This window comes from Manacus candei, unplaced genomic scaffold (assembly GCF_025592945.1).
Source record: "Manacus candei isolate 608988 ecotype Guabito, Panama unplaced genomic scaffold, ASM2559294v1 h1tg000049l, whole genome shotgun sequence".
Lineage (NCBI taxonomy): Eukaryota > Metazoa > Chordata > Aves > Passeriformes > Pipridae > Manacus > Manacus candei.
The window spans coordinates 2,919,434-2,947,341 of NW_026138097.1; the positions used below are offsets into that span (position 1 = coordinate 2,919,434).

General features: G+C 40.3%; 1 protein-coding gene and 1 gene segment (V, D, J or C); both read left to right on the top strand.

The window, feature by feature from the left end:
- LOC127476196 (immunoglobulin alpha-2 heavy chain) lies at nt 1-27,842 on the top strand. Its single transcript, XM_051798787.1, has 6 exons — nt 1-278; nt 383-696; nt 16,766-16,814; nt 21,987-22,277; nt 23,704-23,760; nt 24,491-27,842. Exons 1-6 carry the CDS (start codon nt 236-238, stop codon nt 24,652-24,654), a joined length of 918 nt encoding a protein of 305 aa, XP_051654747.1. The 5' UTR covers nt 1-235; the 3' UTR covers nt 24,655-27,842.
- LOC127476195 (Ig kappa chain V-VI region NQ5-61.1.2-like) lies at nt 2,521-3,190 on the top strand. The segment is given in 2 exon segments: nt 2,521-2,709; nt 2,798-3,190. Coding segments are annotated over 2 exon segments (447 nt in total).
- Nucleotides 27,843-27,908: the final 66 nt, after the last annotated feature.

A 27,908-nucleotide genomic window follows, 5' to 3' on the forward strand; every position in this document is an offset into this window, starting at 1 on the left:
TAAAAAAAGTTTTTCTCAGTAGCGAGTTCTCTTCTTACAAGGGTGGGGTTTGGATTTTTTTTCCTCTTCGGTTTAAGTGTTAACCAAAGGAAATGGCGTGTGCAAAATTATTTAACACACTTGCAGCTGGCACAGCCTCATTGGATGGTTTTCTGCCACTCAGATCTGCTTCACCCCCTCCAGAGGCTGGCCCTGACCCTATCCCTGTAAGAAAGCCTTAAGGAGAGCAGTGACAATGTGGTTGCTAAGCGCTTTCTTCCTGGCAGCTGTTTTTTTCTGTATGTGCCCTGCTCATCCCGCTGCCTGCACATCCACCGGTGGCAAAGGGTATGCTCTCTTATCTCAGCTTCATGCCTCTAATTTTTCTCTTTTTTTGCCACAGGTGGCTCTGCACAAGACTTGCAGCAAAGCCCCATATCCATCACAAGGTCAGAAGGCAAAACAGTGCTAATCAACTGCCACGTCTCCAGTTCCGATTTTAGCAACATTTTCATTCACTGGTACCGAAAGAGGGCCAATGCAGCTCCAGAACGTGTTGCCTACATGTCCTCCAGGATTTTCCTCGAAAACCAGTCGGATGAGGGGAAGTTTAGTATTGAGAAGGATTTCAGCAAATCTATCTGCACCCTGACAGTGAGCAAAATAACTCTGCAAGACTCCGCCACCTACTACTGCGCTAGGTGGGATGCACAGCAGCAGAAAGCCATAGGGGACCTGCACAAAGACTGCTCTGCTTTCGAAATCAGATCCTGCAGTGTTTGACAGCATGCAGGAACATCACCACCCTGCAGATATGGGTGATACTTATCAGTAGTCACTCCCATCTTAATGCTTATGATATAATGACTCCTTCTTATAGGCAAGGATCTGTTACACTGGGCAACACCTGAAAAGACTGTTCCAAGAAAGGATAGTGAAGACCTTTTACAATGGAAAATGGCAAACTGAAGCAGGGATATGGAAATGGTAACACAGCACTGCTCAGCCAGACAGCTGTGAGGAGAGCCAAAGTGAAATTTCACTTATGTGGTATTCACAACCCCATGTCCATGCAAGTGGTTCTTTTTTTTGTTCTTTCATTAGAGATATGTCTGCACTACAAGACCTGACACAAATTCATGTATTTATCACAAGGACAACAGAACAATATGAACTTTCTGTACTAGCTGTGAGATGAGATTTATTTGTGAACACTGCTATTGACAAAGGCCTAAAAATGATCCAGAGGATTCTCTCTTTTGGGTCAGAAAATATGACATTTTTCTCATGGAAGAGTATGATGTGTGGTGGCTGCTATCCAAGGGACCATCTGCTGTAAAGTCTTTGCAAGGCATTTTGTCAGCGCTCTGAAATGAGGGAAAGCACAAGAAAAAGCAGGGGGCAGCAAATAGCTGGCTGGTGGAAATGCATGCTTCACCCTGACTTTGCCACAGCCACTGGGACTCTCTTGCAATAGAGCCACCAGCTATATTTTTCCTATTTGGTGCTACAGTCCTGTTATCAAGGAAGGCAGGCACTTACATCCAGTACATGCCCAACCACCTCGCTGTTGTCAGGTCACTTACTGCCAGAGGAACTCCTTATTTCATGCAATAACCTGAGAGAGTTAAAGGAACACAGGGATCTTCAAAAGAAATGGATCATGGCTAGTCAGTGCAGTTGGATATTTATATGGCATTTTATGTATTGGTAACCCTCAACGCACAGTGAAATTACCAGCTGCATGTTCTTTTTAAGAGCCATATAGACAGATAGATAGATAGATAGACAGATATCATTAAATATCATTACGTATCAGCGACTCCTCCCCCCTTTGTGCTGTCAGTGAACTTGCTGAGGAGGCCTCTGTCCCTTCATACAAGACAGTGATGAACAAGTTTAAACAATACGGGGCCCAGTACTTTACCCTGGGGGACACCACTAGCGACAGGCTATAAAATGCTCCAGGGAGACTTTATTGCAGCCTTGCAGTACTTAAAGGGGGCTTATGAAAATATGGAGGGTGACTCTTTACACTGGCTGGTAGATGGTGATAGGACAAGGAAGAATAGTTTTTAACTAAAAGAGGGGAGCTTTAGATTAGATACTAGGAAGAAGTTCTTTAATGAAAGGGTGGTGAGGCTGTGGATGCCAAATCCCTTGGAAGAATTCAAGGCCAGGTTGGATGGGGTCCTGTGCAACCTGATCCAGCTAGGTGATGTCCCTGCCCATGGGGTCGAGGTGGGAACTACATGATCTGTAAGTTCTACACAAAACATTCTATTATTATATGATTTCATAATATTCTAGGAAAGACTTATGGATCATGCTTCTGGGAAGTTTTGAGGTGTCTGAGGAGAGGACAACATCCCAGGAATGGACCAGATTGAACAACTTGAGGTTTTATGTGTGTACTCAGTACATAAGTCTGATATGAGTTGTAGTAGGTAGATAGATGAAGAAATTTTTTTCAGATTGAGTATTTTATGTCCTTTCTCCACTGTTACTGCTGTGGTTTAGCTTGTCCGTAAATTTAACACCCTCGGTGGTAGTGAGTTGAAGAACAACCATTGGATGTGCTGAATGAGTCATTTCCTCCTCCCAGTCATTTGATGCTCTCTCCACCTGAAGGGCTCTGTAACATTCCTGTCTCTATTTTATTTCCAGGTTTAATCTGCACAGGCAGCATGTTGCTGCTTCCAGTCCTTCTTGCAACTTTATTTTGGTCCCGTAAGCTCTTTTTTCCTTTCCCCTCTTCGTCCTGATTCCAAACTCCAGGAGCTTATCTCTCACATAATTTCTCTGCTTCCGCTTCCAGGTGGAGACATGCAGTCAGCGCCAGTGCAAACCCCAGAGATGCACCATCAGATGAAGGGCAGATCTGCCAGCATGTCATGCCGACTGATGAACGAAGACATTGTGCACTGGTACAAGCAGCTTCCTGGAGAGCCACCAAAGAGGATACTGTACCTGTCAGGACATACATCTGTTTTTGATGACGGCAATGATAGAAATAGATTTGAAGTTCGAAAGGATGCTACTCAGCCGTTATATGGTCTCACAATAAAATCTTTAACCCCAAGGGATTCTGGCACTTACTACTGTGCATATTGGCACTACACCACAGCATTAGTTGATCAAAGATAAGCCATACAAAAAGATACTTCGTGCTTTGAACCACAAGCTCTGAACTCTGCAGCAGGAGAGGAAAAACAGCATCTTATGAAAACTATTAAATATATAATGTTAACAATCACTATGTCACTTCAGTACTCACATGTATCTGCAACATCCGGAAACTGGAGTCTTCCCGTCTCTTAAAGGTAGATATATGAAACACTGCTCTTAAAATGAAGGCTTAATTTTACTGAAAGCACTCACCTGACAGTGAACACAGCCAGTCTCTGTGTGGGAGCTATAAATCTCTTCTCTGTCAAAATGCTAGCAAGCAGAGCAATGTCTCCATCCCCTCAGTGCTTTCTTTTGAAAAAAAGACAGGAATATGAAAGAGGGAGAGAAGACCAGATGATCTTGCACATCCTTCTTCATATTTTTCTTTTGTCTTCCTTTGCATTTCAGTCACTACAAATTTCTACAATAGCCCAGAAGACCTATTTTTATTGTCACAATTCCTCACCTGATGTGTCCAAGATATAACTGAAATCCTCAGCCATGAGCTATGCCCCAGGCAAGCAGAGCCTCTCAGAGCCTTTGGGTTAAGTGTACTGAGTTTTACAAATCAAATTCTACAATCACAGATTGGCTCTAGGAAAGATGACATTTTCCTGACAACTGGTCAGAACACTGATATACTTTTATGTCTTCAAGTTTCTGAACTAAGTTGGAGTGCACATGTTCAATATCCTTTGAGATATTCCTCTAATGCATCTGGACCTTAAAAATGGAGCCCAAATATCTCCATGGTGGTGGGTTTACAGCTCCACAGGCTCAACTGAACACTGTTTTTGCTCAACTTTCTGTGTGATTTGAGTCTATAATGTCTTGCTATAGATGTTTATGTCCTCCTCAACTATTTGAAACACAGGTTGGACTGCATGTGACCTCAGATATTAACTCAGATATTAACTCAGATATTAACTTTTGTCTTTGTATCCTTTGGATCTGAGGATTTCTCACAACCAAAGAGGTTTCTGGACGGAGTTGAGAGCAACTTCCTGACACAGGTGATTGAGCAGCCAACAAGGAAAAGTGCTTTGCTGGACCTCCAACTCACAGACAGTGGAGAACTCGTTGAGGATGGAAAGGTCAGGGCCAGCCTTGGCTGCAGTGACCATGAGCCACTGGAGCTCAGACTCCTGAGAGAAGACAGCAGAGCAAAAGGCAGGACCTTAACCCTGGACTTCAGGGGAGCAGACTTTAAAGTTCTTCAGAGACCTGCTTGGAAGAATCCCTTTGGATACAACCCTGGAGAGAAGAGGTGTCCAAGAGAGCTGGTTGGTATTCAAGAGTCTCCTCCAAGCTCAAGAAGGGTCCATCCTGAGAATTAGAAAATCAAGTAGAGGCAGTAGGACTCCCTCATGGATGAGCAAAAAGCTACTGACTGAATTTAGGCATAAAAATGAAGTGTGCAAGAGGTAGAAACATAGGCTGGTGATCCAGGGCCTGCTGTTCAACTATGCAGGGATTTCAGGAAAGAAATAGCCCAGCTTGAATTGAATTTGGCAAATGATGTAAAAGGGAACAAGAAAGGATTATACAAATACAACAGTAGCAAAAGAAGGACGAGGGAAAGCTGCTAAGTAGGGCAGGGAAACTGGTGATAAATGACATGGGAAAGCCTGGGGTACTCAGTATTTCATTTGCCTCAGTATGCACACTTAAGAATGGCCTCCAGGAATCCCAGGCCCCTGAGATCAGACGTAAAGTCTGGAGCAAGAAAGACATACCCTTTGGTGGAGGAGGATGAGGTTACTGAGCACTTAAACTGAACACACATAAGTTTTTGGCGCCTGATGGGATGCACCCACAAGTGCTGAGCAAGCTGGCCAACGACTCTGCAAAGACTCTCACTTGTCTTTGAAAGCTCACAACAACCAATACAGGTTCTTGAAGACCAGAAGAAAGCAAATGTCACTCCTATTTTCAAGAAAGATAAAAAGGAAGACCTGGGTAACTACAGGCAGGCTAGCCCTATCTCAGTCCCTGGGAAGATGATGGAACAACTAATTCTGGAAACCATTTACAAACACAGGAAGATAAAGACAGACAGGATTAGTTCATTGATCAGGATTAGTAGCATTGATTTACAAAGGGGAAGCTATTTAGATAGCTTTAGATCCTGAAGCACTCTACAAAGGCTTGGATTTTGGCCGTTTCATCTCTGACAAGTCTATTTAGTGATAATTTGAACCTGGAAAGTTATTTTGTAGAACACTATTCTAGCCACTGCATGTGTCCTCTTGGCATAGACACCATTATGTTTGGTCTGTAATTATTCCTACTGGGAGACTTACTGTGTTAGAAAGCTACAGTACAAAACCTAGATAGTCTGTAAATTGGGCATTTAATCACTGACGCAATCACTGTCATATTTCTTTACTCTTCATCTGGGATCAGGTACCTGGGATAATTCTGCTGTGTGATCAGAAGAATATCAATGTACTGCTACTGTTTCATGCATGGCAGTTTTTTGCAACACGGGCTTGATTTCAGGTCCTCAACATACAATTGACAGTGCAGTTTTCTCTCTGATTAACTGCAGTTGCCCACGCAGGAGACTGTCATGGGATGCTGCTGAGATGAATGATCTTTTCCTTGACCCTCCTCCCCACTTCACCTTAAAATCTGTTTATCAGTTCTCTCTTCCTTGTCACTTTGTTGTGTTCTGCCAGTCTTTAAGTAATTTCTCCTTCACCTACCTCAGGGTGGCCAGACACAAAATTAAACAGGCTTTCCTATTGGGAATAAGGGGACCCTTTCCATTGCCTCCACACAGAGACAGGTGTCTCTCCTAGCCTGACTCTTCCTGGAACCCTGCATTCACAGGCACCTTTCCAAAGCACTTAGCAATGTGTGCTTACCACCAGCTCACTGCATGTAGCCAGCTACCAGCAGAAGGGAGGTTGAACAAATTCATTTCCTTCGTGCCTGGTGAGTTGCAGCCCAGGCCCACCAATCACAGGGGAGTCCCTCACAGCACCAGACCGTCTCATTAAGAAGTCTCTCTGCCATGGCTGTTGACAGCAGCTTCTCTCTTTTGTTTTCCAGTCTTTTCTCCAGTGAGTGTTTGCATCTCAGCTGAGCTTAGAAACTGAAATCCTGCAGCTGTGCCTTTCCTCCCACAACCTAAGCCAAAGTGGAGGCAAGTCCCTGCCATGCAGCTGCCCTGGTTGCTGCAGGCTGATGGCCTCAGCTGCCTTGGTGGAGGGCACCAGCTGCACAGGGGCACTCCAGGCACTTTTGTACTCTGCAGCTGCGTGACTAAGGTGAAGCAGCAAAGGGTGGTTCCTAACAGGATGGGGGAATGCCTCCCACCCACTCAGACATTGTGCACCTCTCTACACCCCTCAGGTGATGGTACGCACACACTGCCCACCAGAGTGACCTGCAGGCTGATACCTTCACTCCACAATGCATAGCTGCTCTCACTTGCAACCTTTTCTCGGTTGCTCTGACTCGAGTTTTATAGGGCCACCATCCTTGGATTTACCAATGTTTTTCATATTTACTTGGAAAGCAGACAGGACTACAGGCTTTTAACCAATTTTAGCATGTGGCAGCCTGGAGAGGGTTTTCTGAAAAGGCGTCCCATCCTCTTGCACACAGAAAATCCATTGCTGAAGATCGTTCAAAAGAGTCACCTCCTCCTTCCACACAACACAGTCCCTCCCCAGCTGGCATCCCTTTCACTCTCTTCTGAGTCTCAACAAGAGCAGAGTGTGGCAAGCAAACATGCTGCTGCTGGCAGTGCTTGTTGCCACAGCCACTTGGTCTTGTAAGTACTTCCTTCTTATTCTACCTTTCCTCACAGGCACTCATGGCTATGCTAACAGGCATCTTTCACTGAATTCCAGCTAATTACATTATTTCTCCTTTTTCCTAGGTGGATTTGCACAGGAAATTCCCATGCAGAGTCCTATATCCATCACCAAGTTCCAAAAAAGTGCACGAATGACATGTGAAATTCAAACATTAGGGGCAAATTTTGATGGTGCCGTCATACACTGGTATCTGCAGAAGGAGGGTGAAGCTCCAAAGAGGCTCTTGTTCCTTTCAGGAGGAAAAGCTACCGTTGAAACTGGCTTTCAAGCAAGCAGATACATGGTTGAAAGAATTTCTGGTCAGCGACGGTGTGTTCTTACAATAAAAGATGTAATTCCAACTGATGCTGCTACTTACTACTGTGCCTACTGGGATCCTCACTGTGATAGAAACTCAAAGATCATCAAGGCAAAAAAACACCTGCAACGTCTGAACCACAAGGTTGTAACTGTGCCATTCCACCAGTCTTCTCACTCCATCTGGTGTGAGCTGCTGAAAGGCCAAACCCTTTCCTGCTTCCCAAAGAGAGCAGCTAACCCTGCACAACTGCTCTTTTCAAAGTCTGGGTCATCATTAGGACTCCTGTCTTCAACACACATCCACTATTTTAAGGACAAAGGAAATCATCACTGCCTTAGGACTTAGCACATAAATGCTGGACACTCCCAGCTCCTTTGGTGCTGTTTGCACACCATGGCAGAAGTCTGGTGGCCTTTAGGGAAGCAAACAGAGAAACATTGATTTTCTAGTCCAGCCACTGTTCTCCCCTAGGAAAGAGAAGGCAGCAAAAGCAAGACAACATACTGAAGGAAGTACTACCTTGGCGGATGGAAATTGTATACTTGGCACTGCCTATCACATCTGAATAAATAGTTCCCCCTTTTATTCTTCCCTGTTGTACATGTAAGCAACTGTTAGCCCCTGGAAAAACTGTAAGCCCTGTTTGCCTAATTCAGATACCACAAAATCCCACACAGACCAATTTAAATTAGAGATTTACAGTCTCTTATCCGCCACAGCTAATGATGTGCTACGTATAACCATTGCCTTCTTTCATTTCGTGTTAAGACAAATAGAATAAACATCATTTTATTTGAAGAAGGATATTTGCTGAAAGTGTCAAGTATGATGGACTCACTTCAAATTTGCATGAAGTTAGTATATGGCCCTGAGCACAGCAAGCATTTCACAGAAAAGCATAAGAGGAATAGTTTTTGCTTGTGACTATAGCCAAGTGTGTGCCTACTCTTCAGCTTTTCTTTTCCTGATGAGGGGCGTAATTGGATACTTGAAATACCTGGGCATCACACAGTATGAGCAATGGGACTTCAGAACTATCAAGCTAGGTGTGAATAAACACTGCACACCAGTATCCTCATGTCTTGAATGTCTTAAATGCAAAGTTTAAGCAGACAAGTGCTCAGTGATTTCATATAATCACATAATCATATACTAATAAAATGGCTTGGGTAGAAAGGGAACTTAAAGGTTGTCCAGTTTCCACCCCCCCACACCATAGACAGGGCATCTTCCATTTGATCAGGTTGCTCAGGATGATATCTCTAGGAGCAGCTGGATGGACAACACCAGCCACCTGGATGATAAAAGAAGAAGGAAATACTAAAGCAAAAATATTGTGGTCCTGAGTGAGCCAGAGCTAAGATTAGTGTGTATGTGAAAAGAATCACAAGGTCAAGCTGGAAAGCCACTTGAAGCATGATTGTTCTCTGTGGCTGGAAGCAGTCACAAGGGGGTGTGTGGTATGTGGGGAGATAAGGAAACATCTTGCTGGCTGGAGAGTTCAGACCGGGGCTTGGTAGAGAGTCTGTATATAGAGTCTGTTTAGAGCAAGCAGCTGTCACAAGTATTGAGGCCATGTTGCTGAGAACACAGCTGCGATGGGCAGGACACGTCTCCAGGATGAAGGACCACCACCTCCCAAAGATCATGCTTTATGGTGAACTTGCCACTGGCTGCCGCATGAGAGGAGCCCCGAAGAAAAGATACAAGGACTCCCTGAAACAACATCTCAGCCTTGGCCATACTGATCACCATAACTGGTCTACTCTGGCCTCCAATCGGGAGGCCTGGAGACACACCATCTATAACGCAGCTGTCTCCTTTGAGAACACACGCAGGATCACTCTTGAGGAGAAAAGGCAGCGCAGAAAGAATCGTGTCTTGCAGAATACACCATCTAAGGAGTCTTTCTGCTGTGCCTTTTGCAATCGGATATGTCTGTCACGTATTGGCCTCATAAGCCACCAGCGTGCCTGTAGCAAATGTGGATAGAGCCTTCCCAAATCTTCGTTCGCGAAGCCTAGCCATGATGATGATGATGAATAAAGTAACAAGAGAGTTCTTCCTGGACAAAGTCTGTCTCCCATGGATTCATTTGCCGCAAACAGTGCAGAGTGAGGGACCTTTTTTTCTACAGATATCCAGTCTGGACTTAAACACTTCCAGGGAAGAGATATCCTTGGCTGTCTATTCCAGTGCCTCACATCTTGCACAGTAACAAATTTCTTCCTAACATCTAATCTAAAACTCCTCTCAAGTTCAAAACAGTTCCCCCTTGTCCTATCACTATCTGCCTGTGTAAAAAGCCACTCTTCCTCTTTTTTGTAACCCCCCCTTCAAGTACTGGAAGGCTGCAATGAGGTCTCCCCTGAGCCTTCTCCGGGCTGAACAATGCCATCTGCCTCAGCCTGTTTTCATAGAAGAGATGCTCCAGCCCTCTGAGCATGTTTGCAGTCTCTGGACCTACTGCAGCAGGTCCACGTCTTTCTTGTGCTGAGGAGTCTAGACCTGGTCACAGCATTGCAGTTGAGGTCTCACAAGGGCTGAGTAGAGGGGGAGAATCACCTCCCTTGACTTGCTGGCCACTCCTCTTTAGATACAGCACAGGATGCAGTTTTCATAGCACAGGATATGGTTGGCCTTCTGGGCTGCAAGTGCACATTGTTGGGTTATATCCAGCCATTGGTCCATCAGAAACCTCAAGTCTTTCTCTGCAGGTCTACTCTCAAAGCGTTTTTCTCTCTGTCTGGACTCATGTCTGGGATTGCCCTGACCCAGATAAGCACCTTGCACTTGGAGTTGTTAAACCTCATACTGTTCTCCTGGGCTCATTTCTCAAGTCTGTCCACATCCCTATGGATGGCATATTTCACTGTATCCTGTTGTTATCATTAGGGCTAGTCAATGGTGTGATGCACAGCTCTCAGCCAGGAATTGGTAATGCCACATCCTGTCTCTGTTCATAGAATCTCATGGCAGCTTTCCAAAGTTTTCTCTTAGTTCAGTGAATACTTTTTTGCTGTTGTTTTCTGCCTTCTGTATGCAGTGGCTTGCAGCATCCAGCACTACTGCACTTGCAGTGGTGCAGGCAACATTGCCATTTTTTTCAAGAAACCTTCCCTTGTGGTCCTGTCATGGTCTCAGAAAGCTTTCTGAAGCAGATCTCATCCTCATCAGAACATGTGTCATCACTATATGATAGTGAAAGTGATGTGGACCATTAAGAGTCCCATTTCCAGCGGTTTCCCTTCCCTTCCTTTCCCTTCCCTTCCCTCTGGCTTGATGCACAGGGTCACTAGCTGACAACCGAGTCCACTCTTCTTCTCATGTGGCACTGCTCACTCTCCTCCAGGGCTGGCTTCCTTCTCTTTCTCAACAACAGCAAAGCATGGCATGCTTGTAGCCGTAGCTGCTTGGTCTTGGAAGTCATTCCTTATTTTCCTTCCTTTCCTCAAAGGCACCTGTTGCAACCCGCCCCAGAAAGGGGAGGACAACCCAGGTTCTTATTAATAAATCTCTTGGGGTGGATTAGAGTGAAATAGCATTGAATAATCAGTGTTTGTAGGGTTTATTTTGGAAAAATTTTGTTGCATAGGTAAACAAGTATGTTGCTGTTCTGGGTATTATCATCTATAGCAATATAGCAACATTAGAGCATAGCAATATAGCACTATTAAAGCATAGCAATATTAAAGCATCTATAGCATCATAACAGTATTAAAACATAGCAATATGGCCTTATTAAAACATAAAGATAACACTTAAGGAAATGCATAAGGGAGAGAAAGGGAAAGAAAGGATAAGGGTGGAAAGATATGTATAGTCACTGTCCACTGGATCCAGCGATGAAAGTTGGTAGTTGCACCTTCAATGTCTGTTGATTGAAGTGATGATCTTGCTCTGTTGGGGCTGAGGGAAGCCCCCAACAAAACTCAAAGATGTTATGAGTTATTACACACTTCTAGCTCAGGTGGGAACCCCTTGTGGCGTCCCCGAGGTGGGAAGTTTTTCAGTGGATAGTGTCATGGGACATGTCTTCAGCATCTCCTAAGACAACTGCAGCTACAGCATCAATCATGGTCCATCATGGTCTGCTGACATTTGAGATGCATAGCCCAGGCTAGATGCGCAGAGTTATCTGTGAAGGAACAAGATTCAAGATGGGAGAGGTTCCAGGCATGGAGAAAAACATACAGCAATTGACAGGACTTTATGGTACAGACTTTATAGTTCTTATGTGTTTATAAATATACACATTGTATGTTTTCCCAAGATTTGTATCTCCCAGGCATGTCCAGGCATGCCCACTTCCCTGCTTCCCCGCTCTCCTCTCTGACAGGCTGAAGAAGCTGCAGAGAGGAGACAGTTACCATTTGCCCTTTCCTTCCCCGATTCCTCCCATGTTCCTCCCCCTTTGCTTGTGTCCCTAACCCGATTTGTTCCCCTGTCTGTCTGTCTCATGCTCCACCCCATATTCTAGCCCTTTCCCCACCTGAAACTCATAAAACCCCTACACCCCTCAATAAAGTATTCCATTTGCACCTCTACCTTGTCTCCGGACCCATCTGTGCTGTGTCACGGCCCCATCCCCCCTTGGACCGTGGCAGTTATGTAAAGGGAGGACACTGGCATGATAAGAGGGATTTCTCACACCTTGCAGGATTTGCCTCTTAGCCTCTTTCCTTACCTGGAAATCCACTTTGTAGTGTCAGGTGTGCATCTGCACCCAGGAGAGTTGGACAGTGGCACCCATTTGTCTGATCTGAAGGTCCTTTGGCAGTATTCAGGGAGGGGTGGGCTTTGTTTCTTCTTGTCAGTTTGTGAAATTCTTTTGTGATCTTAGAGTGTGTAAGTCATTAACTGTTACAGTCTCTGACAGCACCTATGACTGTGCTAACAGGCATCTTCCCAAATCCCTGAATTCTGGTTAATGAACGAACTTTTCCTCTTTTTTTTCTAGATGGCTTTGTGCAAGAAATTCCCATGGAGAGCTCTCTGTCTGTCACCAAGTCTAAACGAAGTGTACACCTGGAATTGTCCTTTTAAAGGTGACTCTGAAGATTTTGGTCACACCACCATGACAGTGTTTGTATCAAAAGAAGGCAAAAAAAGCTTCAGATAGGATTTTCTGCTTCTCAGGTGTAAAAGTAGTAAATGATGGCTTCCAAGCATACAGGTACATGACTGAAAACAATTCTAGCCAGAAACTGTATTCTAACAATATACAATGTCGTTCCAGATGACATTGCTACTGACTATTGCCCCCACTGTTACAGTCACTGTAGTAGAAATTCAGACATCGGAGGCTCCCTCAGCGTCTCAACAACAAATAACTTGAAAGATCCCGGTGTGCTTCCTTTGGTGTGGATGAGCCATCTGGTGCAGATGCAGGCTGTGGAATAACAGGATATAGTCAGTGCTGACTGATCCCTTGGAAGCATCAACTGTCAAAAGCTCAAGATTTTGACTTAGCAAGGGCAAATGGAACAGTAAAGATTCAACACCTAATCTATCCTCTCCATTCCAGATTCTTCTCCTTATCACTCAGTCATATCAGTGATCTGGTTGTAAGGGTTTATTTAATGGAAAAGGGCATTTTTCCATATTGTTGTTCCTGAAAATAGGCTAGCATGTTGTACTGTGGCTCTTCAAAGAATTTGACCTGACAAAGAAAATTGAAATAGAGAGCTTTAGCCTGAAGGTTCTTAAAAATTTTAAGCAAAGGAAAAGGAGAGTTCTTTTAATTTGCGAGTCAGCAGCTGTCAGAGGAGGAAGATTTTCTATTTATTGACTGAGATCTGGAGGTGGGCATTTTTGTTCTCTTTTTTGGGAGCTGTATCATTCCCTTTCCCCATGTTCTTGCTTATCACTGTATGTGTTTCACTGGTGTTGGATCTGAATCATCCAAAAGATTGGAGATAGAGTTAGCAAAGTTAGGAGAAAAAAAAACCAAACAAGGCTTTCCATAGTTAAAACCAACTTTTCCTACTTGTGTTTCATATGCAATGCATCCATCCTAGTTACTGCCTCAAGGTGCATGCTGACCCTAATGCCTGAGAATTAATCCATAGAGCTTTTTCTCTACCATTAAGCCTCTCCCTAATATTCTCCTTTTGCTGTGAGACCCTGAAAGTCTCCTCTCGTGGTTCATTGAAGTGTAACTCTTTAAAGAATATTAGTCTGATGGGATGAAAAAGTGACATAATTTCAAATGTGTATTAGGTCTCCAAATGACTGTAAATCAGTTTTATCCTGCTCATACTTGCAAGCCCAGATCATACAGGGGAGTCGACAAGCTATCTTCAGTATGAAGTGTTTCACTTCAAATGAGACCTTCCAGCTACTCACTGTCATCAACATAAATCCAATAGCACCTGCAACTGCAGGTGATATGGTGGTGGTCTCCTTCACTGTGTGTCTAAGGACGTGGCAGGAAAAGCACTGGTTGGCACTATTCTCTGTCTGTGTCATTCCTGCCCTTGTTTTGTATTGTGATCTGGATGTTCCCGTCCAGAAGACTTCAGTGTAGACCACTGCTTTTTTTTACGCCTACTTCAGCTGAAAGACCTTCACCCTCTAGTTCCTCCCTCTAACCTGAAATAGTATTTTCTCAACATAGCTTTGCGGTCAGTATTCTACAAGAGATCTCAGAAATACTCTAACTCAGTTTATTTTATTTGTCAAACTAAGCATGCAGGCTGTTTGATTGGCAGAAGTGGTAACTCCTCTGATGTTATCTTGGACTGTTGTATAAGAAACCTCTGCATAAAAGCGTCCTTCTCCCACCAGCTAGTATATGAAAAGCTGCCAGTGAGTTGCTGTAGCAGAGTCTGGAGTGATTCCAAGAGACGGGCAGACAATAACCACGTCCTGAGGGCAGAAAACACAACCTGCAGCGTACAGACACCTTCACAATGCTTTTGATGCTCTCTCTCCCTCCTTTCCCTCTGCTGAACTGTATTCAGACAATGAAAAATGAACTCCATGCTAGTAGTACTTGGTGTCACTTAATTGCAAGTGAGAAGGGGTGTAACGCTTTGGGAAAGAGCTGGATTTTCACCTGAAGGTATGTGGGTTTTTACATGCAGAACTCTATGTACCTATTTGTGTGTCTAAAATCGAAGAAGAACCTTCATCTAATTCTAAGGCATTAAGAGGAGGGGTTATCTTACAAATTTGCAACACTTCAGGGAAGAGATTTGCTCTGAAGGGCATTAGGTACCAGCTGAACATCCAGATACAAGTCTGAAATTCCTGACAGCAGCCGAGGGCCGGGCCTTCATGCAGACTCCCAGGGATGATGGGGAAAAAATGGGATTTTCTTCATCAATGGTATATCAAGAGAGCATGCTAGCTTATTGCAAAGTCAAAACATGGCGTGGAGCACCTGGATCAAATACTTTGGCATGGGAACAAAGCTTATTGTCTCTAGTAAGTACCATTATCATTGAACTGATTTTTGCAGAATCATTCAGATTCTCAGAAAATTAAGAATGAAAGACTGTAGGAAAATTAATTTCTCCCTGATAAATTGTGGGGTTTTGTTAACTGTGCATTGTGCCCCATTTGGGTGGGTTGATGATAAATAAATATATCAAACTCGTTAATATAGATTACCTTTAGAACAAGTGCTGAATATTTATAAAGGATGGGGGAATGGAAAAATGAGGAGGGGTAAAAATTTAAATATTTCAATGGATTAATTTCTGTTTTGGTAATCTTCTTGACAGTATACTCTCAGAACAGCAAGTGAGAAATGCAAAGAGTTTTTGATTGATAGAAGTCGTCCAGTCTAAACCGATTGGGAAGAAAAAATCCCTGAATGTAATAAATTACTAGTTCCTGGCCCTACTGAAAGTAACTTTGTTACTTGTGCATTTGTATTATTCTTAATTGTTGTGAAGCTATGCAACCAATAGGATGAATGCTGGTTTCAGCATAAAGTATATAACAATGCCTAGAAAATACATGGTGTTATCAAGGTGACTATAATTAAGTCAAATTGCAAACGGCTGAGGAGAGTTACAGGGAAATTTAAAATGTTATCTATCCATGACTTTGAGCAAAATTTTTCTGAACTTCTTATTCATTACAAAACTTGAAGTATTTCTAAAAATGGTACTCTCGTAAATGTTGAAAATTCAGCTATTGCACTGGGTCAGAGAGAATTTTTCTGTAACCTATGCAAGAAAAGTGCAGTGCAGGAGATATTGCTAAGCATTATCAGAGTGGGGGATCCTGATGTCAAAATATTTGGAAGTGGAACTGAGCTTACTGTTTCAAGTAAGTACAAAATATAAAACTTAACTACTTCTGAAATGCTTTTCAATACAATTAGATATTGGCTGGCATGAAGTGCTCTGCTATTTTAATTCCCTCTAGTTTTAATCCTTCTGAATTCTTTGCAGGATTTCCCCCTTAAATAGCATTCCATTTGCAGAACACAATGTAATTGTTTTGTATTTCTGTATTGAAATGGGGGAAGTACAACGGCTATTGCAGCGTAGATGTATACTAACCCCAGTATTATTTTCTTTGCAAAGATGAATTTTAATATAGCAAAGAAAGCATTTGGAGAACAGAAAGATGTTTTTGTCTCTAGGTATGCACATTCAACCTTTGTGATATTCCTAATTCATTCTGAAAGAAATGTATCCAACCTTTGTGCTACTCGTATTCTTTGAAAAGCAAAACGTTTTCCTTTAGGACTGTATCTGACTATACCAAATGAAAGTGTTATCTGAGGCATGTCCAAAACAGTTTTAAAGTAGGCATAGTTGACAGGCTGCTCTCTCTTCCTAGCTTTTGCAGAAACTAGTAGTTATTACTGCTATTAAAGAAGAATGCCAAATTCAAAATATTCTGGTATAATTATCAGAACTGTTTTGCTTCAAGTAAACTTCAGGTGCTCTGATACTTACCTGGGATTTGGCTCAGCTAAGCATCTGAGATGAAAAGAGTTTGCCTAATTTTGACCCACTGGTATATCTGGTTAGTGGGAGTTTTGGTTCCATCAATGCAGGGTCTTGCTTCATGTTATGGACAACAAAAATATTGGCTGGTGGTCTCATGCTATGCAGATCTCTGCATAATGTTCACCATTTCTAGGTCTGATTTTATGGGGGGTGTATAAGGAGCAAATTACTTCGCCAATATCTGATCAAATAGATCTTCTGATGATGATACCCCTTTCCAGAAAACAGATGGAGCCAAGGCGCTCAATCTGCATCATCCACCTATACTTTGGGAAAACTCAAATTAGTTGAGATGAATCCTGTCCATTTAACAACATACCTGCCCTCAAAAAACTACACACCTTTTTTTTTTTTTTTTACTTTACTTTAGGTGAATGCTCCTTTTTTTACTTCACTAGGGTCTAAAAATTGATTATATAGCAAATCTGATTTTCTTTAAAGAATACTATTTACCCATGTAAACACAACAGAGCTGCACTGATATTGTAAAGACTTCATTCACTGTGATTGGTTATTACAACAAGGTGTTTGGCTCAGGTACAAAACTCGTTGTGTCAGGTAAGTTGCATGTTATATTCATACAATTCATACAATAAGCTATAGGAACCTGGAGTGGTCATATAGATGTATTATACTGTCTCAGAGTTGGCACCATCCTTGCACAGGATTCTCCTCCCCAGCTCACCATTCCTACTTTGAGCCTTGTGGTATTTGCAACGCAGTCATTTAGGATCACAAACATATCTGAAAAAGAGCTATTTTGAGCCAGTTTTGATCATAGTTCTCCTAGAATCTGGTGGAAAAAGGCTTGTAATAGTTTCCAGAGCCCTTGTTCTTTCCTCCAGCTGTGCTGAAGGAATTAGCAAGGAATCAAGCAGCTGTGAATTAAGCATTAAAAAAGAAAACCTCTTCTTAATACAGATACAAAGAGCAGTATGCAACGGTCATTGCAAAAATTTTTTTTTTAGTTAGGCTAGCAAAAGTGAAATAACTTGTCCGTAATTATTTTTCACATATGCTGCACTTTGGCAATAGAAATATATTAGTGCCTCCAAATGCTCTTCTCATTGCTTAATAACTACTTGATAGCAAAGTTATTAAGTTAATAATAAATTAATTAATTATTCAGCATTAATTATGCTGAATTACTGCTTAATCATTGCTTAATGAAGAAATGATCTTTTTTTACCTTTCCTGCAGAGACATTTATTTTAATGGAAGGTGGAAGACAAAAATATTTTTCACACTAGATGTGCTTTAAATGCCATAATCCTGAAGTAAACAACAACACAGAAACAGAGCAGAGGAACTACTGCTACCAAATGTTTTAAGCCTGGCTAAATACATAAACATATGTTAGTATATGAAGCAAAGATTGGTTCTAATGATTTATACCAGAAAGACTAACTAAATCATACCTATAGTTCAATGGAAATATCTGTGGCATGTTGGTTTTAGTGGAAATCCTTGCCTTATTAATCAAGTAATTGCCATGCTTTTTGTATCTACAGTTTAATATATTTTCAAGCATCACTCTAATTCTGTAGGATTTTGTCTCTATGCGGACAAGGATTCTGAATCATTAATAGAGTAAGAGGATTGTAGTTACTTCACACTTAAGATCGTTAAGGAATTGAGAAAACCAGGACTTAGGATAAGGCTCTTTGGGAATAGCATCATTAGCTGAGACTGAATCCAAATATTCTGCATTCATGTAGCCAAATAGACTCCTACTGTTTGTATGATGGTTCTTAAAAATGGTACTTTTCCAGCCAAAATCACAGAATCATAGAATGACGTGGGAGGGAAGGGATCTTAAAGATCACCTAGTTCAAACCCTGAGCTGTGGGCAGGAAAACCTTTCACTAGACCAGGTTGCTCAGAACTCTGTCCAACCTGGCCTTAAACGCTTCCAGAGATGGGGCATCTACAGCTTCTCTGGGCAACCTGTTCCAGTGTCTCACTATTCTCACAGTAAAGAATTGTTTTCTACTATCTAATCTATACCTACTCTCTTTTAGTTTGGATCCATTCCCTCTTGTCCTGTCACTACATGCTGTAGTAAAAGTCCCTCTCCATCTTTCTTGTGGAATCCCTTCAGGCACTGGAAGGCTGCTATTAGATCACCCTGAAGCCTTCTCTTCTCCAGCCTAAACAATCTAAGTTCTCTCAGCCTTTCCTCATAGGAGAGGTGCTCCATCCCTGTAATTGTCTTGGTGGCCCTCCTTTGAACTCGCTCCTACTGGTCCATGTCTTTCCAGTGCTGAGGACCCCAGAGCTGGACACAGCTCTACAGGTGGAGTCTCACCAGAGTGGGTTAGAGGGACAGAATCACCTCCCTCAACCTGCTGGGCATGCTGCTTTTAATGCAGCCCAGGACACAATTCACTTTCTGGGCTGCAAGTGCACATTGCTGGTTCATGTCCAACCCCTCATCCACCAGCACCCCCAGGTCTTTCTCAGCAGATCTGCTCTTGCTCTGTTCATCTCCCAGCCTGTATTGATACTGGGGGTTACCCTAAACCAAGTCCAGCATCTTGCACTTGGTCTTATTAAACTTCATGAGATTCCCATGGGCCCACTTCTTGAGCTTGTCCAGGTCTCTCTGGATGGCATTCTATCCTTCAGACAGCAGTTTCTGTAATGGAATGTACCATTGTGGAATGGTATTTGCTATTTGGTTCTGGCACAAAACTTATCGTCTCCAGTAAGTGTTTTCAAAATCTTATATTTTTAAAAGTTCTGTAACGGGAAAGCTTTGGAAGGAAGCCAGATGAATTTTTAAGGTATCTGGGGAGGCTCACCATAGGGACTACACTACATTATTACCAATTAAAATACCTGAAATCTCTGTCAAGCAGGACAAGAATGCTGTTTATGAGCTGAGTGTGCTGAATGCCCTCAGCTGAGAGAAGCTTTGAGCATTGGATAAAATTACTCCATTTTGTGGGATCATCCAAGTAATAAGAATTAAAATTTCAGCTTAAGAACACAGTGACATTATTTATAAATCATATTTCTAGATACCCTTAAAGGAAACCATAGAGGAGTTTCATTAAGAAAACTTTTGACAGCTAATCTATAAAAACATCTATTTTGAACTTAAATATTTAATAACTCATTGATTACAAACCTAACACCAGAATTTTATTTGTACAATGTTTTGCAGTCCCATTGCATTGTTACAAGAGAGAAAAGACAGATTTTAGCTTAAGAAATATATGTTCATGCTTATATACTATTTGAAAAAGTAAAACCTATATACCTCTTAAAACCTGCCTCCGAAAATTGTTTAACAAGGTAAACAGCAACATTTTTGAATGTTTAACTAAACCTAAAATGACAGTGAAGTTTAAAGTTCATTACTGTAAAATTCTTCAGAAAGAATCAGATAATTTGCCCAGAAAAGCCAGTGTAAACTGTCTTATTGACTTCAATGACTTTACAGATCAGCCTGAAATTACATCAAAACCTACAGCCAATTCTACAAGTTTTCATCCTTTTTTTTCCAGAAATGTACCTACAAAGATATTTTTCTCACATGTAAACGTGTATATATGCAAAACTTAATTCGTTCAGTTCTCCACTGTCATCCATTTACCTGTGTATGTACATGCACATACACAACTGGAGTTATTCAAGCAATGTACTCAGCACATTTCCTCAGTACAGTGGTATGATTTATGTGTTTTATTTAAGCTAAGCATCTAGGGTCTTTTTATGGCAAATGGAAAGATATTGGCAATTCCAGAGGTGGAAATTATTCTGTCTTAACAGAAGTCTCTAAGCAGCTGGAAGCATCTCTCTCACTTCTCTATTTAGACTTGACAATCCAGGAGAATAATGTCAAACTAGCCAATTATATTTTAGCCTGATGGAATTAATCAGGACAACTTACTAATCTTCGAGGCTTTGCGGAGTGCAATGTCATTAGGACAAGAGCTACTTCATGGTCTTCTGAACATATATAACTCTGGAACAAATAATAATTTTAGAAATTACTTTAATTTCCATCCGTGGGAGAACTGATGCATAAAGAATATGAAATTAATTCCTAAGTTAATGTTAGAGAACCATAATATTGTTCACAATTTTACTTCTGGTACAACAGAACTCTCTCCACATCGTCATTTCACTGACAAATCTCTGAAACTAAGGAAATTCTTAATAAAAGGGTTATCCTTTTGAAGGTAGAAATGTCATCTTTGTTTTTAAACACCAAGTCTGAAATACTTCAAAAAATCACTGAGTTGTTTTAGGGGAGATACAATGTAGAAGATTGCTCTAGAATAGCCAGATCATTTAAAGAAAGGTGGAAGTTTTTTGACAAAAATACATTTTTATATTAATATGCTTTCTCCCAGTGCACCACTGCACCACTCAGTCAGACCACAATGTAAACCCTGTGCATCCACTTGCTCAAATTCAGTAGCAGAGATTTACATAGGAATCTAAAGACAAAAACCAGTGTAGGGAGAGGAACACCTAAGATGCCTCTGCTGCCTTAAAAAATAATCTTAACCAATTCTTTCTATACAATGAAAGTCAATTTTGAAAACTGTATCCAATCTTCACTTGCAGTTAAGCATAGAAAAAAATGATTGCCTGTGAGCACTGCCTATGCAGTCACTGCAGAAGCTCATGTTGAACTAAAGCAGATTCTAAAATTTACTATCCACTTTAATATCAAAATGTCATCTCTGTGTGGACAAAATCTGGATGATTTTGACTCTTCCTAATAACATACGGCTTAATCCAGAGAGGCAAACAAAACAGAGATTACCTACAGTTAAATTGTGGAAACAGCTCATTTTTAATTTAAAATATATTCATGTATCTTCATAGTGAGCATACAAAGCACATCACCTACAACAACCCTGGGATGGCTTAGATATGCTGTTTAGATGTAGAAATGTTATCTAGATATAGCATATTCTACTGCTTTAGTTTAGTTTTGGTTTTTCTGTTTCAGATGTGTTAATTAAATAATTTAAACTGATCTAGTATTAAAGGAATGGCATTGCCAAACTTTGGTGTTCAGGGGATTTTGCGATTCCTTTTTCCTGTCTTGATAAAGATTTTCACCTGGCAAATACATGGAATGCCTTAAAATAGAAAGGCAATAATAAATTCCTTCCCCCCCCCCCCCCCGAAAAAAATCACAAAAGTAATACTGGCTTCTAAAATTTAATTAGATATAGCAGATGTTTATTAATTAGCAGTGGGGACTTATACAGGGGACATAAAACTGCAAAGATTTGAAAGGCAAGTTATCTACCTTTAATATTCTGTAGACAACATTTTCATGTACTTGTTTTTGCACAAATATTATAAAGCAATATTAAATTACTTTTACTGAATAAATGAATAAATATCTTTAAGAAAATATTACTGTTACTTAATAATTGTCAAGAGTGGAGCAGATAGTGCACTGATGGCAGTACTGCTTGGAAGGTTGTGGGTATACAGGCTGTCAGGTAGCTGCCTGGAATTTTCTAATTCAGTTTCAAGAGATTAATAGCTATTAATATCTTCAACAGTATTTCAGTTTTTCAACATTTCTCAAAAGAGCATTCACATTTGTTATGGGCATTTTAACACTTGTTAATAAGGCATTTATTTTGCTGTTCTTCAGAATTTGTATTTTGTGGCTGTGTATTTATTTGCTGTACACTATTGATCTTTCAAATCTCTGTTTTTTTAATTTTCTTCCCTCCATAACCAATCCAGACAAAGGAAGCTCTCCACCAGCAAACTCGGAAATCCTGCAGAAAAAACATGAAAATCAGATAATGTATGTTTGTCTTATTGAGAAATTCTACCCAGAAGTTATTCGAGTGACATGGACTGATGAAGAAAAGGAGATAACAGAAAACGTAGTAAAAGGTGATGCTTGGCAACCCACAGAAGAGGATGAATACTCAATTGCCACCTGGTTAACTGTACCAGCAGACAACAAAGACAAGAAATATTACTGCAAATATGAGCATGAAAGCCAAAAGAATTCACTGCCATCACAAGGTATATGCAACATGTTAAAAATTTAGTTCTACGAATCATTAGAGACATCCTTTTTCTTTGCAATGAAATTAGAGAAATGAGGCTTTCCACTACTGCTTCAGAAGACATCTGTGCTCCTTGGCACAGCAATAGCTAAAATACGCAACTGGAAAAACTACCAAAATTTTCCCAGGAAAAGCAACTCAGCCTGTGCTATGCTCCCCAAGTGAGCATGCCTTTGTAACAGAAAAATAACAGTTATTGAACCTTATCAGGTGTAAACAAGCATAGCTACAAAAGGTCTGCACTGAAGCAGCTCAGTTACTTTCCAGTTTACAGAAGTTACTGTGAAAACAGTAACACCTCTCATGGCTTACAGGTTTAAGTCCCTCTGACACCCCCTGACATTAGTCATAGCTATAAAAAACTAACGAGTTAAAAATGAGGTTGCTGAGGATGTAGAACAAAATTTAAATATATTACTTACTCATAGTCCAGAAATAGTGAGATAATAACCATGTATAAGAATAAGATTTTGTGTTTAATTGTGGAAAGATTGATAATGCAAAGCAAAATCTGAAAGACAATGCAACTTCAAAGAAAAAGTAACTTATATTCAATGCAAATTGTTTAAATCATGGTAATAATGACAAAAAAAGTGATCTAAATTGGTTTAAGTAAATATTTTCTTCATACCTACCTCTGCTTAACTTACTATAAATTCACATAACTCCAATGAGTGAGAGCATAGCCATAAATAAACATTACATTTCAACCTTCAAAATATATTCTGACAAAAATAGGCTTTAAGCTTATTTTGATGGAAGATGTACTTAGAGATGCAATATGGATGTCTTTAAGCCCATATATCTATGCATAGAAACAACATAAAAAAGAATAAACACAAATTTGCTACTTCAAGAACTAAAAGGGTGTATTTTAGAGAAAAATCATCACCAAAATAGCAAATTCCCAATAGGGAAACCTTAGATCATATACTCCTCAATATTATTCTTTAGTGCTGAACAACCATTAACATACAAATTGAAGTCCCTTCCAAAGTAAATTATTCTGCATTTCTAATAACAGTAAATTGTGAAGGCAATCAGACTCCAGCTTCTTCAATAACAAGATCAGCTGGTCAAACTGACTCCAGTTTCAAGTAAAAGAGACTGCTAAGGAACAGCCTGATGGACACATTCCTGAAAGGGCAGAGACACATCTCCCAGTTATGGCAACAAATACCCAGTCACTTCTCTTCCAGCATTTCTCCTCTTCAAATTCTCTCTGAAAATGAATCCTACTTGTGAATATCTGCTCTGCAAACTGATCTTAAGCATCCTTTTTTGTTATGTAGCACTAACTTCCCATCTCCTTGTTGCTCTACTGCCCCCCTATTTCTCAATTAAAGAAAAGCCTAACTAGGGCATTTAAACTCTCTTTCCAGTAAATTCTACGAAGAATGCTCCTCAGGAAGGGGACTGCAGCGCAATTTTTAATAGAGGTAATTTAATGTATTAAAATGTGGGAAAGTGGTGCATGTCGTGCAAGAGATAGCTATTGCTACATATGCTCAGAACATCACAAAAATTATCTTTCAAAATAATGTAAATAGTGCTTTTAAGTCTGGAGTCTGCCACTTAAAAACACTTCACTGCTACTCTGAACTAACTTTTGTTTTGGGTTATAAGGGGACCTCCTATCTTTATTAGGTAGCTTTATTAGGAGTTTTATTAGGATGCTACAGATGCTGTTTGGGCTATTAGCCCGCATTAATTGCCACTTTATTAAACACCTGGAGTAGTGAAATGTTAAACACTTCAGCTGATGCTTCATCAGCCTAGCAATTGCCCAGCACTTTGGACAAATGAATTGTTTTTTTAGCTGGAATGGGGTTTTAGGAAGAATTATGAGCACCTATGTTCAAAAAATCCAACACAAAAGGATTCAAACAAATGTGGTGCTACTGGTAATAAGTGCTGGAAGCACTACAATTATGTTCTTGCCTTTGCAAGGAATAATAACCCAGCAGCATGTGTTAAGAAGCTCAGTTGGGCTTGAACTTGTTAGCAGTGAAAACCCACTCGAAGGACAGTCAGATGTTGTACTTGCCACTGGTGTCAACGTAATTGCAGCAGTAAACTGACTACATAGTCCCAGTTCTACCCATCTTTTAGGAGGTTGTACAATATTGACATTAAACAATACTTTTCTGTCTTATGTTATGATTACAGATGTTACGTTTCCAGATGTTACGCTTCCAGATCACTTAATGCACAGGACAGCATATTTAGTGTACATCATCCTTCTTCTGAAGAGCAACATGTACTATCTTATCATACTCTTCTTCATCTACAGAATGCGAACTCCAACCAAGCACCAAGGAAAGAAGGTGTAAATGCTTGTTTAAGAAAAGGTTACAAATTGATCGTGGATTTACTTTGCTTACCTATATAGACTCCCCTGCTCTGTATTAGATGTAACAGCAAAAAAAAAAATCCCAAAATAATTTTCTGGCATTACTGCATAGGGCTCATTTCGCTTTGTTGCTAGATTTTTTATATCAGTCTGGTTTTCCTAATTTTTTTGAATATCAAACAAGGATAGGCAATAGCAGTAATGGATTTTAATCCAAAGTCCATATTGCAAAATGAAGAAGGTACTCAGATTGGAAGTAGTTATGCATGCAGAAGAGTAGGGATGCAATGGTACTTTTGATATATAAAGCACAGATGGGTTTTGTCATTGCACTTAAGGTTTAATTAGGAGCATTCCCGTGCAGTAAATTCACAGATATTTTTCATTTTTATTTTCAATGATTTGTTGCCACTCTCATTTATCCAACAAATAAGGACTTAATTATTCTGAAGTGATGAGTGCTTTAAGAGACAATTAAACATAATTTTTAAAAGTGAACATAAGAGTTTTGAATGAAGAAGTCACATGAGAATAAAAGCAATTATAAGGTGCGTGCATACAGAAAATGAAGAAATCCACCAGCACTGTGACAGTCTGAAAATCTGCACATTGTGTTTTTAAAGAGAGAAGCCAATCGTAATTATCATATACATCATCTTGTTTAAAGACACCTTTTTAAATTGAGCAAAACCTCAAATCTGAAGCTTTGATAGAGAAAGTATTTTCCCAAAAGAAGAGAAATTCTCAGATGTTGGACTTTGAACTCTTAATCTCCAAGTTCCACAAATCAGTTCCTTTCAAGTTTATGCAGAAAAATAGGAATTAGACATACTGGGATAAAGCACTTGCTCAGTTTTTGTCATACGTTTGTCGATAAGTGCTTGCAGCATTTACACTCACTGCATCTTTAATGATGAGAGCAATAAAAGCTTTCCTCCAGCCGCAGTTGTGAGGTCTCTGTTTGTTCTCCAGAATTTCCACAGCCTGTATAAAGATGCCTAGAAAACCTGATTCATTTCTCTGTTCATATAAATTTCTCAGGAAATCAAAGATCCTTAAAACATTAGTTTTCTGCTTTTCAGTTAAACAGGAACACTTTTACAGATAACAATAAAAGCTAATCTGTTACATTTTTTCTGTTGCAAAACAGAAAGCTAGGCTTTGTAAAACGGAGCTAAGCCAAGCCAGGGGGAAATGTTACATACAAAAGGACTGCCTGTCTCCTAGGGCTCATGCCATCTCCATCACAAGGGAACAAAAGTATGTCAGGCTCAGTTCTAACAACCACAGCTATTTTGTTAATGGCATATCTTACAAGTTATTTTACAATCTGTATATTGAAGCCAAAACACCGAATTACTGCCTTAAATGTCATGTTACTCTTCTGTGCAAAGAAAGACATGATTTCTAATCTTCAGTCAAACTCTGTTTGAGAAATGGCTGGGATTCCATGCTATTATTTATTAAGGTTTGGCTCTGGTCAGAGCAAAACAGAACAGCTACAAAGGCATTTTTGGGATGTGGTTACTACAGATTTCAGTAGCACCATGGATATTACCTGGATATTACATGGATCTCCCCTACCTTTATCCCTGCTAGAGAAATGCTTGATTGAATAAATGGACTAAGATCTCTCTCACTGAAATGACCCCCAAATCCACTTTTTGTGTCTCCTAAACAAAACTGAAAGATGTCATCCATGCAGTATAAGAAAACAGAGAGAAAACTGTTTTAGCTTTTTTCACATATAAAACCCTTGCCTACACACAACCCTAAACCATGTTGAGCATAGCTATCACCTCACAGTTTCTGTTTTTTTTCTAAATGCTTGGCTGCAAGGTTTTACATCTTGCAACAGCTCACATTATTTATAGAAATGTACACTATTCATACTAAGTTTTTAATTCTCATTTATTTAGCCCAAATAAGAGGACAAGTAGATTTTTAAGGCTTCTGGGTGCTGGGGCATTTGTTTGCAGGAAGGTTTGGTTATTTAGTGGAAAAACCCCATAAACTGAACCAGTCACAACTGGCTCTGAGGAGGTGGGCTGCGATGAGAATGGTTGATTCGCTGAGGACAGTTAGACCACAGCCGTCCTGCCTTCTACCACAGTATGCTTCTAAACCATTTCCTTCCAATGCAAATAAAAAGTTACAAAAACCACAAATGCCTAAGTTATGTGTAAATATCACTGTGAAACTCACTGTTTGCTACACATGTTGGTCTAACTGCATGCTTGTGATACACAGGGACTATTCATACCACAATAACACGGGTGCTATGGGGTGTCTGCAGGACTTTCAGTCTTATCATGACTGCAAAACAGAGGTAGATGTTTTCTATTAAGTGTAAACTTCTGTTGTCGGGACTTTCAAATTGAAAGACGTGTCTTCTCAAATATAAATCTTACTACAACTGATTTTCAGTGATTTGAAGCTTCTACAAACATGAGCACTACTACAGCTGCTCTACTGCTACAGAGTTGCAGAATTAATGTACATACTACAAAAATGGTTACAGGCAATGTGGTGCTTCTAATGAAAAGAAGACAGAACAGGATCAACTTTTGCCATGAAAGTACAAAGAAGTAATTAGCACAAATGAGTTGTGTAAAGTATGAGAAATAAAAATGCAGTTTTTATATATATAGGCGTGTCATGAAGTTGTAAGATATTCAAATTCCACAGACTGAACTTGGGTATCAGGGTCTTTTTTCGGCCAGATAAGGGAAATGTGAAAGTTCTTAAAAATTAAAATCTTTTGGGGCCATGTTGTGCATGAGGTTCCTTTTCTCTTTGAGCTAAGAACAAAGGAAGATCCATCATCTTTGACGGGGTATGGCTTGCAGCCAACTGGGATAAAGGGAAAGCCCCTTTTCAGAGAAAAGAGACCTTTTTAGGCAAAAATGAATATATTAAACGTATCTGAAAAAGGGTGGGATTTTTGTAAAAATATAAAATGTATAAGTTGTACGCCCAAGGGGTCTTTTCTCCCCAAAACCTCGGTGTGAGACTAGACCCAGTGCGCTGAATAAATTTTTTCTTTTTGTTTCATAAGCTTTTGCCGTCTTTCTAAATTCAAGGGAGAAATTTTTCTCACATAAAGGGATTTGCAACATATTCTCTATCTTACTAGAAAAATTTTGTGTCCTATACAACTACTTACACATGTTTGAGACTATCAAAATCTATCAAAACAACCTACAAAGGTGATATGGAAACCTTCCATTGGAT

What these genes read in the sequence shown, in the direction of transcription:
- LOC127476196 (XM_051798787.1), top strand. Translation starts at nt 236, where the DNA reads ATGTGGTTGCTAAGCGCTTTCTTCCTGGCAGCTGTTTTTTTCT. An exon ending in TACAAAACTCGTTGTGTCAG is followed by an intron (nt 16,815 to 21,986) that starts GTAAGTTGCATG and finishes TAACCAATCCAG; the next exon opens with ACAAAGGAAGCTCTCCACCA. An exon ending in CAGCGCAATTTTTAATAGAG is followed by an intron (nt 23,761 to 24,490) that starts GTAATTTAATGT and finishes TTATGATTACAG; the next exon opens with ATGTTACGTTTCCAGATGTT.